General features: G+C 42.3%; 1 protein-coding gene across 1 annotated transcript in view; it reads left to right on the top strand.

Annotated features, from left to right (window-relative positions):
- Nucleotides 1–18,260, top strand: part of EHD4 (EH domain containing 4) — a 101,048-nt gene extending 82,788 nt beyond the window's left edge. The window contains exons 5-6 of the mRNA XM_036736043.1: nt 8,466–8,630; nt 16,010–18,260. Coding sequence (XP_036591938.1) covers nt 8,466–8,630; nt 16,010–16,546 — 702 coding nt within the window. The 3' untranslated portion in view covers nt 16,547–18,260. The remainder of the gene's footprint in view (nt 1–8,465; nt 8,631–16,009) is intronic.

The raw sequence follows: 18,260 nt of genomic DNA, 5'->3' as shown, positions 1-18,260 counted from the left end.
ATTCTTTTAATCAAAATCAGAGTAAATACAGGAACTCGCTAATTAGTCATGAATAATATTTTGGCAGGGAAATGAGGCATAAACTACAGCCAGTGAGCCGTGTTTATTGTCTGACCCCTGTACCTTTTTTTTTTAACACCTTTCAATGGAATAGGAAAGGTTCCAGCCCAATTGTTTATGGATTTATGCACAGCAAGAATGAGTCAACGTGTGAGGAAGGAAAAGCTGAAAAGAAATAAGAAAAAGATGGGTTGGTTATTTTAGGAGTTTAATAGAATTAGGCTTAGTCTTCAAGGCCTTTCCATTTTAGTAGTACCTGGGAGTATGCATCTGGCATTAGGCCAGACTCATTCAGTTGTGGTAGTTACTTCCTGGTTTTAATTTAGACGTTTTGGGGAACTGCATGAACTTTTCACACACAGGTTTGTGCTGTTCCTCTAGCTACAATGTCTACTTTTCTGTGAGATTTTTAAAAATGTGGACAAATAATATAAATGTGCTGATAAAAATATGCATGTATGTACGTGTACATACATTAGGGCCCATGTGATTGGGAACTAACATATTTGCTGCAGAGAGGCAGCTTTCAAATGGCCAGCTGGATCCTACTCAAGCTTGGGCCATGTGTTGGCAGGAAACTTCACTCGGGGTCTTCTCCATGTGAATGTTTATTTAATGTGCTTAAATAAAGACAGAAAGAACTAGTAGGAAATTAGTAGTAGCTGATTTAAAAAACCATCTGCAATCATCTGCAGCCGCAGCATGAGCAACATAGGACATATGAGAATGAGAGCGGGAAGGGGTCGCTGACACGCTGAATGTTCATTTGTGTTGATTTCCTGTATCTTGCTCCTGCTTCTCTTTGTCCTAAGAAATGTCCTGTGTCTGTTCCCCTGGGCTGAGTTTTGTCAGCTTGATGCCCACAAAAGGCAAGTAGCTCAGGAATCCAGGCACTGTGAGGGAAGTCAGCCAATGCCAAGATAAATGCCCTCACACGAACGATACAACTAATTGCTGCCTGCCTGAATCTTCCTAATGAAGCCATTCCCTTTTCCCTTAGGATGTGCCTGCCTCACAGGTCATACCCTCCCACACAATGGTGACCAATCAAGAGATATTTCAAGGTCGACTCTTGAATAAGTCTCAGGGGACCAAAATATGCCAAGTTTTTTTCCCCCCATTGGACAGTTTACAAAGGGCTTAATCCTCCCCTTCTCCCCATTATTACAACACACTGAATTCATGCTTTTCTAATTTTCAGGAATATATTTATCCATCTAAGAATGTGTCTTTGAAGTCAGTGTTATTGATTTGTGACCTGCCCATTTTTGGGTTATGCTCTTGGTCATTCAGTTTGAGTATCCATGCCCGTAATCTGATAGAATTTAAGCTCCTTGAGGGCAAGGACCATTTCTTTTCCTTTTTTTCTTTTCTTTTTTTTGTCTTTGTATCCCTGGTGCCTAACATAGTTCCCAGGACATTTGTTCCATTTGTTCAGTCATTTTAGTCACGTCCGACTCTTCATGACCTCATTTGGGATTTTCTTGGCAAAGATACTAGAGTGGTTTGCCATTTTCTTCCCCAGTTCACTTTACAGATGAGGAAACTGAGGCAAACAGGATTAGATGACTTGCCCAGGGTCACACAGCTAGTAAGTGTCTGAAGCCAGATATGAACTCAGGAAGATGAGTCTTCCTGATGCCAGGCCTGGCACTCTATCCACTGTACCACCTAGAACACATTAGGCCCTTAATAAATGGTTGTGGATTGATTGACTGCCTCTTTTTGCTGTTTGCGATTTGATTGTGATGGTGCCTAATATAACACTGAACCAGGAGATATAAAGGAACATGGAGAGGTGTTAAAGTTTGTAGTAGATTTGTTGGAAGAGACGTATAATAGCTGATATTTGTAGAGGTAAGTATCTATGTGGCAAAGTATATAGAACACTGGGCCTCGGACATTTATGAGCTGTGTGACCCGGGGCAAGTCACTTAACCCTGTTTTGCCTCAGTCTCCCCATATGTAAAATGAGCTGGAGAAGGAAATGACAAATCACTCCAGTATCTTTGCCAAGAAAGCCCCAAATGGGGTCACGAAGAGTCGGACACGACTGAAGACCAACCCAATAACAATTTCTAGAGTGCTTCGAGGTTTGCAAAGCACTTAACATTTTCCCATTTGATCCTCGAAACAATTCTGTGAAGTAGGTGCTATCGTCATCCCCTTTTGCAGATAAGGAAACTAAGGCACACAGCTAATAACTGCCTGAGATAGGATTCTAACCTAGGTCTTCCTGATTCAAAGTCAGCACACCCTCTACTATGCTTTGCAGTCCCTCTGGAGCATACTCGAAACTTAATAGCTGAAATGAAGTTTTAGAATCACCTAGTGATTGGGGTTCAACTACAATAATGATTTACATTTGCAAAGGACTTTCTTTCACATGTGTTATCTCATTTGGTCCTTACAAGTCTGGGTGTCAGGCAGCTTTCCAGATGATTGCCACTGATAACTGGAATACTCAAATGTATGCAGTACCTTTCTAATAAGGAGATCCCAATATCTGACGATACATTCTTATTTGTTCCTTATTATCATCTCTTTGCATTGGTATTTCTTTTACAAAGGGGGAAATGAATGTAGGAAGAGGCAAAATGCCAAAAGTCATCCTTTGAGTCACTGATGGTCAGAACCAGAGCTGGAACTTGGTCATTCCCAGGCTGTTGTCCCACCAGCCGTAAATTTATTTAGGGTTCCAGATTTTTACTAGCTTCAGTGGGAATTTGGAGTCTTACCTACAGAATGAATTGTTCCTTTAGGATGTGGTAGTAACCAATTTAAATGTCACTTCAGGCTCCACCACTATCTGTATGGCATTAAACAAATTGACTTCTCCAGTGCCTGGCATATAGTAAGTGTTTAATAAATGCTTATTTTCCCCATCTTTCTGGGGCTCTGTTTCCTCATATGTAAAATGAAGCAGTTAGGCTAGATGATCTCCAAGGGCTTTCCAGTTCTAAATGTCTATGATTCTATCAGTACTACTTACCTTTTCACTTATGAGCACACTTAATGGTAGGGACCACATCTGACCCATCCTGTGGCAGTAGAAGAGAAATACAGGGCTTTAGGAGTCACCCACAAGCTTATAATTCATAGACCAATGAAACTGAAAACAGTAGGAAGTAATGGCAGAACCCCAAAGTGAGTTACAGATACATGCAGATTGTGTCACCAGCTCCATGGCCCATTACTGGCCCATTCTACCTTTTTCTTCTTCTTCTTCACAGTCAGGATTAAATGACTTGTTCAGGGTCACACAGCTAGTAAATGTCTAAGTCCGGATTTGAACTCGGGGTCCTCCTGACTCCAGGACTAGTGCTCTACCCGCTGCCCCACCCTTTCTTTTTCCTTCTCTTCTACCACCTCCCCACGTCTATCAAATCATGTACACTATCCACAGCAAAGAAATTTCTGGTTCCACTACTAGCCCTTTATTCGTGCCTAGAAGGCATTGAAAACCCATCCCTCTAAACAGAGGTTCCTAAACCTAATTTTGGAATATCTAGGGGTATTTTCAGTAGCTTAAGGAGTGCTGAAATTCCACCCCACCCCCCAAAAAAAAGTTAGAACAAATTCGCATTATTTTGTTTTCATTTTTTTAAACAGTAGACAGCATTTTTAGGAAAGAGGAAGTATCACCCAATCAAACAATCACTTGTGAAAACAGGTATAAGGAGGTTCAGAATGACTATTTAAAACACTCTCAATAATCATCAATTTGCATGTTATAGATTCAACTCTCTGTTTGAATCATCTGATATTTACTAGGCATCTGCTGTGTGCCATTGGATCATAGGTTTAGCGTTGGATTACATGTTGGGAGGAACTTTAGAGGTTATCTGATCTAACCCTCTCATTGTGCAGATGAGAATACTGAGGCCCAGAAGAGTTAAGTGACTTGCCCAAGGTCACACAGATATTAAGCATCAGGATTGGGTCTTTCAGCTCCCAGTCCAGAGTCATTGGGACCCAGCCTCACAAGACTTATCCTGTGGCGAATTTTGATGCCTTCATTTTCCCTGCATTCTAATTTAGCATTAAGATTTTTTTCCGCCTTAAATCTCACTATATAGTGCAGCTTCCAATGCAGTAGATTCTTGGTTTTTAAATTACTTAAATAATGATATTTAATGATTCATCTTTAGCATCTTCAACTCCATCTTTCAGCAGTGGTTTTTTAAAAATAATTCAGATGGTAGCAAGTATTATCAAAAGTATACTCTCATGTTAGAAAAACAGGAAGGATAAACAGCGGTGGTCAAGTGCTAACACGCTTTATTTTTTTTCTAAATTTGGTTTCCCATTGTTGGGGCTTTTTATGTCGAAGCATGTCAAGCAGCTAAAATAACATTCACTGGGCTGCGTGAGGGGGAATGGGATGAAGCCAGCATTCAGTCAATCAAAATTTCACCATGTGAAAAAAAAACAAAAACAAAACGCTACAAGGCCTCTGTTTGGTGACTCTTTGTTTCTCTGCCTTCGTGCAGTCCCTGCCCTTGAGAAGCACGGTTTTTATATTTGTTGATTTTACTTAGCTCTCAATGTCTCAAGGAAGGGCATACATCCTACACACTGGCCATGGTCAATGATGAGCCCAGGCGATTTATCTGTTTACTTCTTTCATTAGTTTTCATTGTGCCAGCAAGATTATAGTCTGAGTCCATTTTTCTTTAATAGTACTGCCTATAAATCACCATCATTGTCTTTCCCCATAATTGCTGTCCTGATTTTCATCTTCTCTGCCTTTAGTTACTGTTTGACTTGTATAGCATATTACTTCTTATATCTTTGACCTGGAACTTTTCTGAATATGTCCTAACAATGGAAATTTATAGAAAAGCAGAAGTATGAGGGAAGGGTGTTTTCTCTTATACGATGTCAGCACAGACACAGCCATCTAATTATGGTGCCAAAAAATTACATTATTACTTTGTCTCAGTGTATAAACTACGTTCAGGGAGATAATTACAAGTAAGGTCTGGTCACTCCCTTTGTGCAGGTTAGCCACCCCAGTAGGACTTGGATAGTTGGTTGGATAGTTGGCTTCTAGAATAGGTAAGCTTTTTGTTGCTTAGTGACCATAAGAATGAGTGCCAGAAAAGATCTTTTCTGTCCAGGGCTCACATCCGTCCCTTAATTCACGTCCAGAAGTGTGTTCTCATTCCTCAATTCAATCACTTCCCTGTATTCTGCTCACAGGATTTTCCCAGAACCCCCTGTGTGTGCATCTCCTGTATTCCCTTTTGTCCCGTGTTTTGGGTGGCATAGAGCTCACATCTGCTGTTTTAGATTTCTTTGTCTCCAGAGCAAACATTAGGATGAATATTAGTATTATTAAAAATCTGCTCAGATCCCTTCAACAAATTTATATTGCCAACTGAATAAAGGTTGGACTTCTTGCCCAGTGTTCAAGGTCATCCATGTGTAGCTACAGCCTAAATTTCCAGCCTTTCACTAGTCCATACTATGGCACAGAGACTGGATTACTTGCTGTTCCCTGAACACAGTGGCATGCTTTCTTCCCTGTGTGCCTTTACTCTTGTTTTTCCTTCCACTGTGAATGCCTTTCCCCAGCTGAAGTCATGGATGACCCCCGAGCTTGCAAACCTTGGAAGGATAGGGGCTCCCCCTCCAAAATTAACTTTCATTTATGTATATGTGTACGTGTTGTATCTACCCAGAAGAATGTAAATTTCTTGGATATAGAAAAAGTTTCATTTTGGTCTTTGTGCACCCTCAGTGCTTAGCAGAATGCCTGGTATATAGTAAGCCTTAATGCTTGGGTTTTTTTAAAATTAATTTATTTTTAGTTTTCAACATTCACTTCCATAAGCTTTTGAGTTTTAAATTTTCTCCACCTCTCTCCACTCCCCCTTCCCCAAAATGGTGTGCAATTTGATATAGGCTCTACATATACATTCATATTAAACATTTTCATATTAGTCATGTTGTCAAGAAAATCAGAACCAACGGGACGAATGGGTTCCACGAGAAAGAAGAAACAAAACCCTCCAAAAAAAGAGCAAATAGAATGCTTCGATCTGCATTCAGCCTCCATAGCTCTTTCTCTGTTTGTGGATAGCATTTTCCATTATGAGTCTTTTGGAGCTGTCTTAGATCCTTGCATTGATGAAAAGTCTCATCAAAGTCAGTCATCAGTGCTTGTTGATTGAGTAATGGGAACAACTGTATTGAAGTGGTGTAGAGAGCCAATCAGACAAGTAAAAGCTTTGGTATCTATCAGTGAGATCAGATAACAGATTTATAGTGGAGCCACTTCACATGGTTGTATAACTTCCCTCAGTGACATCCAACGAGATGTGAGCAGGAATAGAGAAAGCTGGTATCTCCAATAATAAACCCCTTTGGGCAGGTTGCAGGGTGGGTGGACCTGCCTTATACTAAATTTTATATTGGAACGGTTAGTGCAGTGGTGTACTTCCTCATGAATGAATGAAAAAAACATTTTAAATACCCACCATGCGCAAAGCACTGTGCTAATACAAGGGACATGAATAGAAACCAAAGCTGCCCCTCCTCTCTCTGAGCTCACGTTCTCCTGGGGGAGGCAGCCCATACAGGAGGTTAACTACAGCAAGTCAAATGGGAAGGGCCCAGGCCCTTAGGCTGCAGGAGCAGAGTAGATGATAATACATCTTCTTTAATGTTTCTGCTAATAAAACTACCTCATTTTCTGATGTGGAGCCATTTGACAGTGCCAAGGAATTTATGGCAACAACTTTCTATTTTGAGTCTTTTAATAGCTTTGGCTGCTGAGGAGACAGACTACAGTACCTGCTGAGAGAGAAGAAGAAAGGGAAGGTTGTGATGGAGCTTCTTCCTCAGCTAGAAGTAATTCAGTATTTGGGTGTAAAGAAAGATGGGCCCCCAAAGCACAACGCTAAGTGCTTCACTACTATATCTCGGTTGACAAATAACTATTAAAAAATACAAATAACCACACTTTCAAACAGTAGATTACAGAACAGCAAAATATCCTGGAGCTTCACTTTAATAATGACCTTGGCGAAATGGTGTTCTGTTAAGGTTCTCCGAGTCTTAGGACTTGATGGCTCATCTAATCCAACTTTCTCCTAATGGGGAACTCTGCTCTATAGGATCCTGGATAAATGGTCATCCATTTGTGTGCCTGAAACTTGCCTGAAAACATGCAACGATTGACAAGTTTTCCTACTTTGCAATGCTGCCTTTTCTTCTGGTATTTCAATAAGAAACTCCTTCAGAAAAGTTTTGGGGCAACCTGCTTTACGCCAAACTTTACACTCAAGGTCAATAATATAGTATAACATATAATAATAGAATAGAACAGGAAAGGGCCAGGTTTTAGGGCTTGTTCCTCAACCCACTTCCTCACCCTGAGCTTTTGTTTCTGCCTGGACAAGACTGAAAGGAAAAGAGAGCTGAGAAGCCAACAGGTGGGGTCCCAGAGCAGAAAGGTGGTCTGAGGGACCTCTTTAGGAAACTGTCTCCTCCTCAACAGTTACATGTAGTTTGACCAAATGGAAGGATGTCATTGAAAGTCGATAGACTGTTTGTTGTCTTCTGCATTAGATTGTGGGCTTCTTGAAGACAAGAACTGTCTTTTTCCTCTTTTTGTGTCCCCAGCCCTTAGCATGGTGCCTGACACATAACAGGAACTTAATAAATGTGTATTGATTGATCGGTTGACTGGAGTCTTTCAGTGAAGAGACAAGGCTGGTAAATAGAGATAGGTCTGTCTCTTCTCATCCAAGATCCAGGATCTTCAGAACCTCCTTCCAGGTTGCCTCAATTATCCCCCCCCCTCGCTCTTGGCCCCTTAGAATTTAAATGAAGTTCCTAACATCATTTCAAATCAAAAGCTAGACCCTCTCCTTTAATAAGGCAAATTATATTTCAGCAGGACTAACTAATCAGTAAGTAATTAAGTTTTATAATATTAAGGTTGATCTTATTTGAGGAGTGGGCTAGAAGAAAGGACGGGGAATTGACATTGAAAAACAGTTTTTAAGCAGACCTTCTTCAGTAAGGCAGAGGTCCACCAAGCCAGAGCACTGGTGATGCTAGTTTGTGATGATTTATAGAAAGAGAGAGTGCTGACTTTGGGGTCAAGGCCTATCCTGTTTCCAACACATACTGGATGTGTGACCATGGGCAAATCATGTAACTTCTCCCAGAGCCCCAGGTAACTGTCTTAGCATCTCTCTAGAACTATAAGCTACAGGTGAGTTGCCAATCTGCTTTGACGATGGGAGTCTCTTACATCAATAAAATCACAGTTCTGCTCTTCCCTTCCCCTCCTCCCAAAAGAATCATAATTTGTAATCTCTCTTATGGAAAGAGGTAGTGAAAAAGAATTATAAGCTCAATACAACTCAATTTCTATCTTTTTACTTCAGGTACATGCTTACATCATCAGCTACCTGAAGAAGGAGATGCCGGCAGTATTTGGAAAGGAAAATAAGAAGAGAGAGCTCATCAGTAGGTTACCAGAAATCTACCTCCAACTACAGCGAGAGTACCAGATTTCAGCAGGCGATTTCCCTGAGGTCAAATTGATGCAGGTATTGTAGAGGCAAAGGGCTAATCTTTGTCTGGTGGCTATCTGTTTGCTGTGCATGTGATCCATATGGCTTGCTTAGGCCCAAGAAAAGCATGAAAGTACCCTATGTCTCCTTGCAAATAAGGCAAAAACTTAGCAATTCTTTAACCTACTACCAGATTCTTTAAACCAACCTTCCCTCCCTTTAGGAAGTGCAGAAGCAGCAAAGCTAAATCTGAATTGTCCACACTGTGACTATCTGCCAAGGTGTGAGAGAAGGCAGGTGGGCAGCCCTCTTGGCCTCTGTCAAAGGACCTTGTCTTGACTTTGAACTGGTGCCTTGCTGGTCTTCCCTGAAGGGGAACAATGAGGAGCTGTATCTCTGCAGCTGTCCTGGTAAAATCAAATGCTCTTACGTTCTGGTAATTGGCTTCCAGATCTCCAACTCAAGGAGCTGAATCATAGCATATAGAGCCGTGCAGCAATCTGTATGACTCACACACTGCGGGTGACTTCTTGCTTGTTAGACTCTCAGAGCCTAGATGACAAATAGCCCAGCAGGTCATTCAGCCTGACCCTTCTGCCCACCAGTACCGATCTACTGGAATTAGGTATTGCGTCCAAGCTCAATGCAAAAGCCACAAGAATAGCCATTGTTTATACAACACTTGATGAAGCATCATTAGGTTGGAGCTTCATAATCACCCTGCAAGTTAAATCGTATGAGCAGTTTCAGCCCAGTTTTTCAGAAGAGGAAATTGAGTTAAGTCACTGGCTAAACCAGCTAGGTGGCGCAGTGGATAGAGCGCCAGATCTGGAGTCAGGAAGACCTGAGTTTGTATCTGGCCTCAGACAGCAGCTCTGTGACCCTGGGCAAGTCATTTAACTCCATTTGCTTCAGTTTCCTTATCCGTGAAATGAGCTGGAGAAGGAAATGGCAAACCATTGTAGTATCTTTGCCAAGAAAACCCCCGAGTGGGGTCACAAAGAGTCAGATATGACTGAAATGACTCCACAACAACCAGCTTGCTCAATCCAGATTTGTGGTGGCTAATGAGTGGCAGAACTGAGACTTGGACCCGGGCTCTCTCCACTCCATTAGACCGTGCTGCCTTGCATGAGTCCATTCAACGATGTCCTCCTCACCCCACCTCTGCCTCTTAGCTCTACCCAGCTCCCTTCAAAGCTCAGCGCGGTTCAAGCACCTTGATATAATCATAAATAATAGCAAATTGTTATCTTCAGACAAGAGAGTGGCTGATTTGAGGGCCATGTCACAGAATTAGAGCTGAAGGAATCCCATGTAGTCCAACCCCTCTGGTTTTAGAGAGGAGGAGAGTGAGGACTAGGTGGGGGATGGCAGGGCTAGGGTTCAAAGGCAGATACTCTGACTCCAAATCTGTCACTCTTTCTACTGGAAGCTTAAAGAAATTCTTCCATAATATGAAAAATGCCATCGTCTGAATTGTTGCTGTTCAGTCCTGTCTGACTCTTCACGACCCCATTTGGGGCTTTCTTGGCAGAAATACTGGAGTGGTTTGCCATTCCCTTCTCAAGCTCATTTTACAGATGAGGAAACTGAGGCAAACAGGGATAAGCGATTTGCTTAGGGTTACATAGCTAGCAAGTATCCGAGGCTGGATCTGAACTCAGAGAGATGAGTCTTCCAGACTCCAGGCCTGGTACTCAGTGCACTATGGTGCCCCCTAGCTGCCTGAAACCCTGGCTACTTCTACCTTTTACCATTGCCAATTTGATGGGTGTGAGATGAAACCTCAGAGCTATTTTGGTCTTCTGCATTTCTCTCCTTAGTGAATTGAAGCATTGTCATATGGTCGATGGTAGCTTAACATTTCTTCTTATTAGAGCTATTATGGAACAAAGTTCTGTTTACTAGAGCCAGACTGGGCACGAAGAGGCTTGGGGAGGTTCTGATGCTTCCCAGTGCTGAGTCAGGGGCAGGAGCACAGTAAATGCTGAAGACGAGAAGACTGACTTCTCCTAGAAGAGAGGGAGGGAGGAGAGCCTGGAGGAGGCCTGACACGGGGGAGAACCATATCCCTATGTTCCCTGTACTACAAATATTTGTGAGAATGATACCTTACATTTGGGTGGTCTTTTTACAGTATCAAACATAGGATCCTGGATTTATAACCAAAAGGAAACTTAGAGGTCCTTGGGTCCAGACCCTTCATTTTACGTATGAAGAAACTGAGGCACACAGGAGGTTAAGTGACTTGTCTGGGGTTACACAGCCCAGGAAGCTAAAGGTTTTGGGGAGTTTTTTGTTTGTTTGGGGTTTTTTAGCCTTTTAAGTATATCCTTTTATTAAAATGCTCTCACTTCTCTCTCCTCTATAACGAGGGATGACTAACATCAGACAAGCTTAGGAAAGAGAAATGATATCTAGGATTTGCACATTTGTTGGGTTTTTTCCTCATATGTTTATCGGTATCTTTTGTTTTACATCATCTTCATTTCCAAACATATTCTTCCCCTCTTCCTCCACCCTGTAAGCCATTGTTTAAAAAGAAGTAGAAGGAGCTGCAGTAGTAGTAGTATTTATTTTGAAGACATTTTCAAAGGATCAGAGATGCAGTCCCAGAAGGGGCTTTGGAGGTCATCTAGTCCAGTCTCCATCATTTTGCAGATGCAGAAAGTGAGGAATGGAGAGATTAGACGACTCGACCAGAGTCCTAAGTACCAAAGCACAAATTTGAACCCATTCCTCAGCCCCCACATCCAAGTTCTTGCTCTCACTCCAGTAGTCTGAGACTGACAAAGGGCTTAACTTGTGGCCTTATTAGCAAGGTGCAAATTGGACTCTGTTTTTCAGGCTTATCCTAGTTTTACCGCCTGGTTCTGTCAGTCCTGCAGATGCAGGAAAATCAGTGACTAATATGCTGCCTGGAAACCGGACTTTGAGCCAGAGCTTTGAAAAACAAGCCGATGCACGCATTTCAGCAGCAGGGGGCAGCAGAACTGTATCTTTTGATTAGATGTTAAGGACCTCAGGTCTAAAAGGCTCTGCTTCCCACCCGCCTGGCCTCCTTAAACCCACCACCACCCTCCCCCAAAGGGTTGAAAATATGCCTTCCTTCATGTCTTTGCAGAAGCACATTTCTGGAGGACTATGGGCGTGGAAAATTGCACATACTGTCAGACCCAGAAAATTGCATATATTGTCAGACCTCATGATGTATTGGTTGGTTTTTGCTTAAATGCTTTTTTTTTCCATATTCTTTTTTAGTCTTTGTTACAAGGGGTGGATGACTGGAGGGGCAAGGATATATTTGGAAGTGAAAGGGATTTTTAAAAGAATAATTTTTAAAAAAAAAAAAGAAATGCTGTTCTAACTAGATATTATGTAGGATTCAGGATTTGAGAACTGAAAGGAACTTGAGAGATCTAGTTTGGTCATTTTATAGATGTGGGATCTGAGGTTCAAAGAGTGCACAGACTAACTCTTCTTACCCTAAGGTTGTGGTGAGACACACAGTCCCATCTTACCCAGAGAGCACAAAGGGTCATGGTTACTACAAGAGGCTTCTCTGTCCTCTAGATTAGGAAGTGACAGATAACATGACAGATAAAAGTTTAAGTTAAGAAAAAAGTTGACTTTTACTTCTTAGGCAAATCATTCTCCTAAAGCATGGATAGGCCGTATAGTGTCACTCCAGAGCTCAGTAAATCCATTGGCTCCCCATTGCCTCAAGGATCAAGGACAAACTCTCCTCTTTGCCTTGTGAAGCCCTTCCCAGCCTGGTTCCACCCTGCGTTTCTAGCCATGTTAGTCACTAATCATGGCTGTGCATCATACAGTCTGGCCTCACTCATGATGCCACATCTTTACATGGCCCTGCCCGTTGTGGACTCCCTTATCACCTATGCCTCTTAGAATGTCTGGTTTTCTTCAAAGCTTAATTCTGGCATCATTTTCTACATAAGGACCTTCTCAGTCCTTGCAGCTAGTAATGCCCCTCCCGCTACAAATGGCTGCATTGTTGACTTTGAATATACATGTGCCTGGTGTTTTCCCACAATAGACTCTAAGCTACTTGAGGGCAGGGACTATTTCGTTTTTGTCATTGTATTCCCGCTACCTGGCACAGTGCCTCAAACACATAGTAGGTGCTTAATCGATACTTGCTGGATTGATGGGTCATAGGATCATAGATGGGGACAGTTCCTGTCCAACTCCCTCATTTTATGGATGGGGAAAAGTGAAGCCCAAGGAGTTTAAGACACTTGCCCAAGGTCACACACAGGAGACCCAAGACTTCTATTTCCAAGGCATGGACTCTTCTCAGCGTGCAAGTCTATTCTCTATGCTGAGCCTCATGGCATCAAACAGAACAAGAAAGCAGATAAGTCTAACTAACTCTCTAGTGTATGCTCAGTCAATTTAATACTCAGCAAGCATTTATTAAATGCCTACTGTGTGCTAAGCACTATTCTAAGTGCTGGGGATACAAGTACAAAGAATGAAACATGCCCTACTTGTGAGGAGTTTACATTCTGATGGTGGAGACAAGCCCATATATAAATATATACAGAACAAATATAAGAAAAATAAATATAAAAATAGTTAAATACAAGGTAATTTGGGAGGGAGGGCACTAGCAGGATCAGGAAAGATATCTTGTAGATGGTGTTGTTTGAGGCACATCTTGAAGGAGGAGAGGGATTCTGTGAGGTGGAGGTGAGGAAGGAAGGAATTCTAGGCATGAGGGTCAGCCAGTGTAAATGTATGGAAGTGGGAGATGGCATATTATATATGAGAAACAGCGGTGACTAATTCACATGGATCACAGAGGGCTGGAGGACATGCAGTGTCCAAGGAACCTAAAAAGATGGGTTTACGAAGGGCTTTAAAAGCTAAATAGAAAACCCTGGGCTGGATCCTAGAGACAACAAGGAGCCCCCAGGAGTTGTTCAGGAGTGGAATGACGTAGTTAGATTTTCACAGAAGGAAAATCACTTTGGCAGCAGTGTGGGGGATGGCCTGGAGACCAGTTAGCAGCAATGACAGTGATCCAGGTTAGTGGTGAGGAGGATCTGAGCTAAGGTGGCGGCTGTGTGAGGGGAGATGAGGGCTCAGATTTGGAGAGAGAGTGCACAGTCCAGAATGAGGCAGAGGTTCCAAACCTGGGAGATCAGGAGAATGATGCTAGGCAAGAGGCCAGTTTGGAAGGGAGTGGATTTGTGGGGAGGGCAGGATAATGAGATAGTTTTGTATGGGTGGAGTTTGAGATGCCTGTGGGACATCAAGTTTGAAATATTCAGAAGACAGTTGGTATAAAGAAGGCAGGAGTGAAGCTCAGGGGAGACTGTGGGGCTGCACAGATAGAACTGTGAGTTCTCTGCATGGAAAGAAGCCTTCAAAAGGAAGAGTCTCTGTTGGAATGGAGCTGCTGGGGGGGGGGGGTGCAGTGTCTGTGGTGGGCTTGTATATGAGAACCGAGGCAATGGAGCAGTTAGGATTCACTTCCTGTCCACTCTCCAGCATAGAAACTGTAGAAGCTTCCTGCCTCCTCACTGCAAAGAGCTGACATTTCCCTCCTGCCAGCTGTCCACATATTTGCCCTCACCATATGTGTTCCCCTAGGGCCTTGGCTCCCTCCCTCCTGCTCCCCCCACCTGTCTGTCTGCTCCCCCAAATGAAGGGATTCTTTTGTATCCTCTTAGCATCCCTGGGAGAAACGGCTTGAGTGTGGTTTCTAAGGAGATAGGGTAGGTGTGTGTATCCGCCCCAGAGGAATCTTAACTTGTTGATCACCAAAGTCCTGGCATTTTTGTGTAGGCTCTTCTCCTTCTCCTCCTCCTCCTCGGTTTGCTTCTTGATTAATGAAATGTCATGGCAAGCTTGTTTCTCTTTTTCAATTCTGCTTGATTATCCGGCATCGTTGGCAAGAAGGACCAACCTACAGCCTCAGTGCTTTAGAAATGGGACAGAATGAATGTCCTTAGCACAATGTAATCCCTTATGTAGGAGTCTTCCAAGAGCTTTCAAGGAGACTTGTCTGATTATGGCCAGCGTGGAGAGTTCTAGCTACACTCAAAAGATCAAGTCCTGTTTCCTCCGATGGAAAGGTTCCCCTCATCAGGAGCCAGAACTAGGTCCTTTGTCTGGACCTGCTACTTAAATTGAGAAGCTTTATAAACTCCAATCCAACTTCATTTTTTAAAAATTAAATTAAATTTTTTTCATATAATTCTCTTTCATTTTCTGCTTTTACGTTGTCTGACTCCCTTGGATCAACAGCTGATTCAGTAGATATGATGCTTAGTGGCTAGGGCGTTTTAATAGCGCTGCCTCTGCCATAAATACCTTTTTGATGTGGTATCAAGGCTTCTAACTAGTCCCTTTGTGTATTGTTAGTTTACAGCCCCTTTCAGATTATAAAGCTCAGTCAGACATTGAAGCTGAGATTGTTAGCTCACCTCGTGAAAGGAAGCATTGATGTCTAACTGTGAAAGCATGTGAGATTTTTCCTCCTCGCCCCCCACCTTGGAATGGAGCAGGACCATGGGTGTCAAATACTCAGTTAACGTGGTGATTAGTTTTGTTTAACTGATTTTCCCCCTTGTTTATTGTTTGTTGGAGGGATAATTTGCTGAGTAGGAGAAGGAAACATTTGGAAAGAAGGTGATGGAAAAACAAAATATGCAGATGAAAAATATTTTAAGCGAGTTAGAAGGCATCTGAAATTGCTGCTTGGTTTTTTGTGAGCTAGGAAAAAACCAACAACTATGTGGACAGTTCGTTTCTCTTAGCATAGTTTTACCCAAAATAAAGTTGAATCACGTAACTACAGTGACTCTGACTTACCCTTTTACAATGTGATTTAGTGGCATACCTGGACTGAAGGTAGAGAAACCTGAATTCTAGCCCTGGTTCAGCCACTGACTTACTAAGGCAACGACCTTGGGACAAGCAACCTCAGAACTTGATTCCCTCATCCATAAAATGGAGATAGTAATACTTTCTCTTCCTCCCTCCCAGGGTTGTTATGATGTCCAAATAAGAGAATAATGTGAAAGTGTTTTAAAGAATATATAACAATATATAAACCGAGGTGGTGTTATCATTACTCTAACATGCTGAAAACTGACTCTATTTTAAAAAATTAAGACATGTCTCAAGCAGCTTTAGTTTTCTTCATTAAAAAATAAATGTGCGCTGTGTTTGAAAATTATTCAAGCAGATGGAAAGGGCAGATTTGGGGTACCCACCAGGGAGAAGGCTCTAGAAAACAAGCACGTATCTAGGTGTAAGTATTTGAAACTTGCTTTCAAAGAAGTCATTTTTCCCCCAGGTCAGCTAGTGAAAAGAAAAGCAATTATATTACCCGATCTTTGGAGAATGTCTAAATGTCTCTGCAATTTGTCATTTGACAGGAGCAGTTGGAAAACTATGACTTTACCAAGTTCCACTCCCTGAAGCCAAAACTGATCGAAGCCGTGGACAACATGCTGACGAACAAGATCTCCTCCCTGATGAACCTCATCAGCCAAGAAGAACTCAACATGCCCACACAGCTGGTGCATGGTGGGGCCTTTGATGGGACCACTGAGGGGCCCTTCAACCAAGGCTACGGAGAAGGGGCCAAGGAAGGAGCTGATGAAGAAGAGTGGGTCGTAGCCAAGGATAAACCAGCCTACGATGAACTCTTCTACACCCTGTCACCCATCAATGGCAAGATATCTGGTATCAATGCCAAAAAGGAAATGGTGACCTCCAAGCTGCCCAACAGCGTCTTGGGCAAGATCTGGAAACTCGCAGACTGCGACAACGATGGCATGTTGGACGAGGAAGAATTTGCGTTGGCCAAACATCTCATCAAAATTAAATTGGATGGTTATGAATTGCCCAGCAGCTTACCCCCTCACCTAGTACCCCCCTCCCACCGGAAATCTCTGTCAAATATAGATTAAGAGACAAGAAGCAAGATGAGGCCATGTAGCAGAAAGATCTCTGGACTTGGAATCTGGAGATCTAGGATCTAGTCCTCAATTTGCCACTTTTTCAATGTGTGACTTTGAGCAAGTTACTTCATTTTTCTGGGCTTCAGTTTCCTTATCTTTAAAATAAGGAGGATGAACTAGATGGCCTTTTCAGTTTACTTCCAGCTCTAGAATTCAAAGGGTTCTCTTCTAGGTCAGGGGTTTGGGGGAAAGAATGAGAGGGAGTAAAATTGTCCAGCGAGTTATTCAGAAGCCTCGAGGAAGGAACCACGATATGAAATCGGGCTTTGTGTTAACTCAACTCCACATCGCTTTCTACTTGAACCACCAAAAACACCATCTGCAGCAGGCCTTCTGCACATGCGCAGGTCTGTTTAGCATCAATCAGTGACTTCTGTAGCTGCTTTTACCCTTCACAGGTCACAGCGGGGAGAGAGGGGGGGATGGTCTTATTTATTTGGCTTCTGCCATCTTTGGGAAGAGACCAGGGATTGACTCCACAATTGCCACACTGCCTACTAACTAGAAGAAAACAACTTCTTGAACCCTCAAAACCTAGATTTGAAAATGAGAAGTTTTCTTCATTCTGTGTACCCATATCCCTGCTCTAGGCCTAAAGGGCCTGAGCGCTCACCCTTGCCCAAGTCGGCGCAGTCTGAACCAGCAGACCCTAAAGTTGATTGAGACCATTTCTCCCTCTCCACCAAACCTGTACTTGGTTAGGAAACTAAGGGGAACATTTCTCTAACCGTAAGCAAGAATACTAGCATAGATTTGTAGTCAACAGCTAGTTACTTCCATAAGGAATACTTACAGACCAGTGACAGTTTAAACTGCACCTGCCACCATTGTGTGACAGCAGTCTGTCTTCATTAGATGACCGTCAGTGAAAGGGATTATGTTCCGTAATGTCATAATGACATTATATCATGTTGTAATAACTTAGAAGATCCAAGTTCCCACATCATCGCAGCTGGTTACAATTACTGTTTTCTAAAAATCAGGGATTTTTATTAATTCCAACAAAAAGGAGGGGGTGGGGAATAAAAGTCTTGTTTCAAAGACAGTTCACTAACCACTCTCTTTAAAAAGTCGGGCATTGTGTATAACAGCGCCTTAATTCAGATGGGATTTGCATTTTTATGTTTGCATTTAACCAAAACTTGACTCTTTGTCCCCCTCTAATGTTCCTTGTAGTCCTGTTCTCTCTGGACCTTTTGTCCAAACTCTTGTTTCAGGAGGGTAGTAGTTAGACCTCTGCATGGGGACCACCATGGAGAAATTGCCAGGATGATTTTTTAAAATTAGATGAAAACATCAAAGGGTGAGGTCTATCTAGCCAAAGCCCCAACAGTCATAGGATGTCAATGAAATTATAACAGTTCCCTATGGCTCTTCCAGAAAAGCCAATGGGTCGCCTATTTGTCCCTTTGTCTTCTGAGGTACCAAAGCAAGAAATGTTAAATTCAAAGGAATTGCTGTTCCTGTTTGAAAAGGGTTTGTGGTTTTTTGTTTTTAATCTCAATCCCCATACTCTAGTTTAACTTTTTAAATTATGTTTATTTTAAAGGAAATTAAAAGTCTAACAATGCAAATTGTTTCCACTAATGAACTTCTGAAATACAATTTAGTCAGCATTTACAATCCCTGTACTAAAATCAGAGTAAAGAGTATTTTCCTGCCA

The sequence above is a fragment of the Trichosurus vulpecula genome, chromosome 8, assembly GCF_011100635.1.
Source record: "Trichosurus vulpecula isolate mTriVul1 chromosome 8, mTriVul1.pri, whole genome shotgun sequence".
NCBI classification, from domain to species: Eukaryota; Metazoa; Chordata; class Mammalia; order Diprotodontia; family Phalangeridae; genus Trichosurus; species Trichosurus vulpecula.
This window is presented reverse-complemented; position numbering and strand designations above follow the sequence as displayed.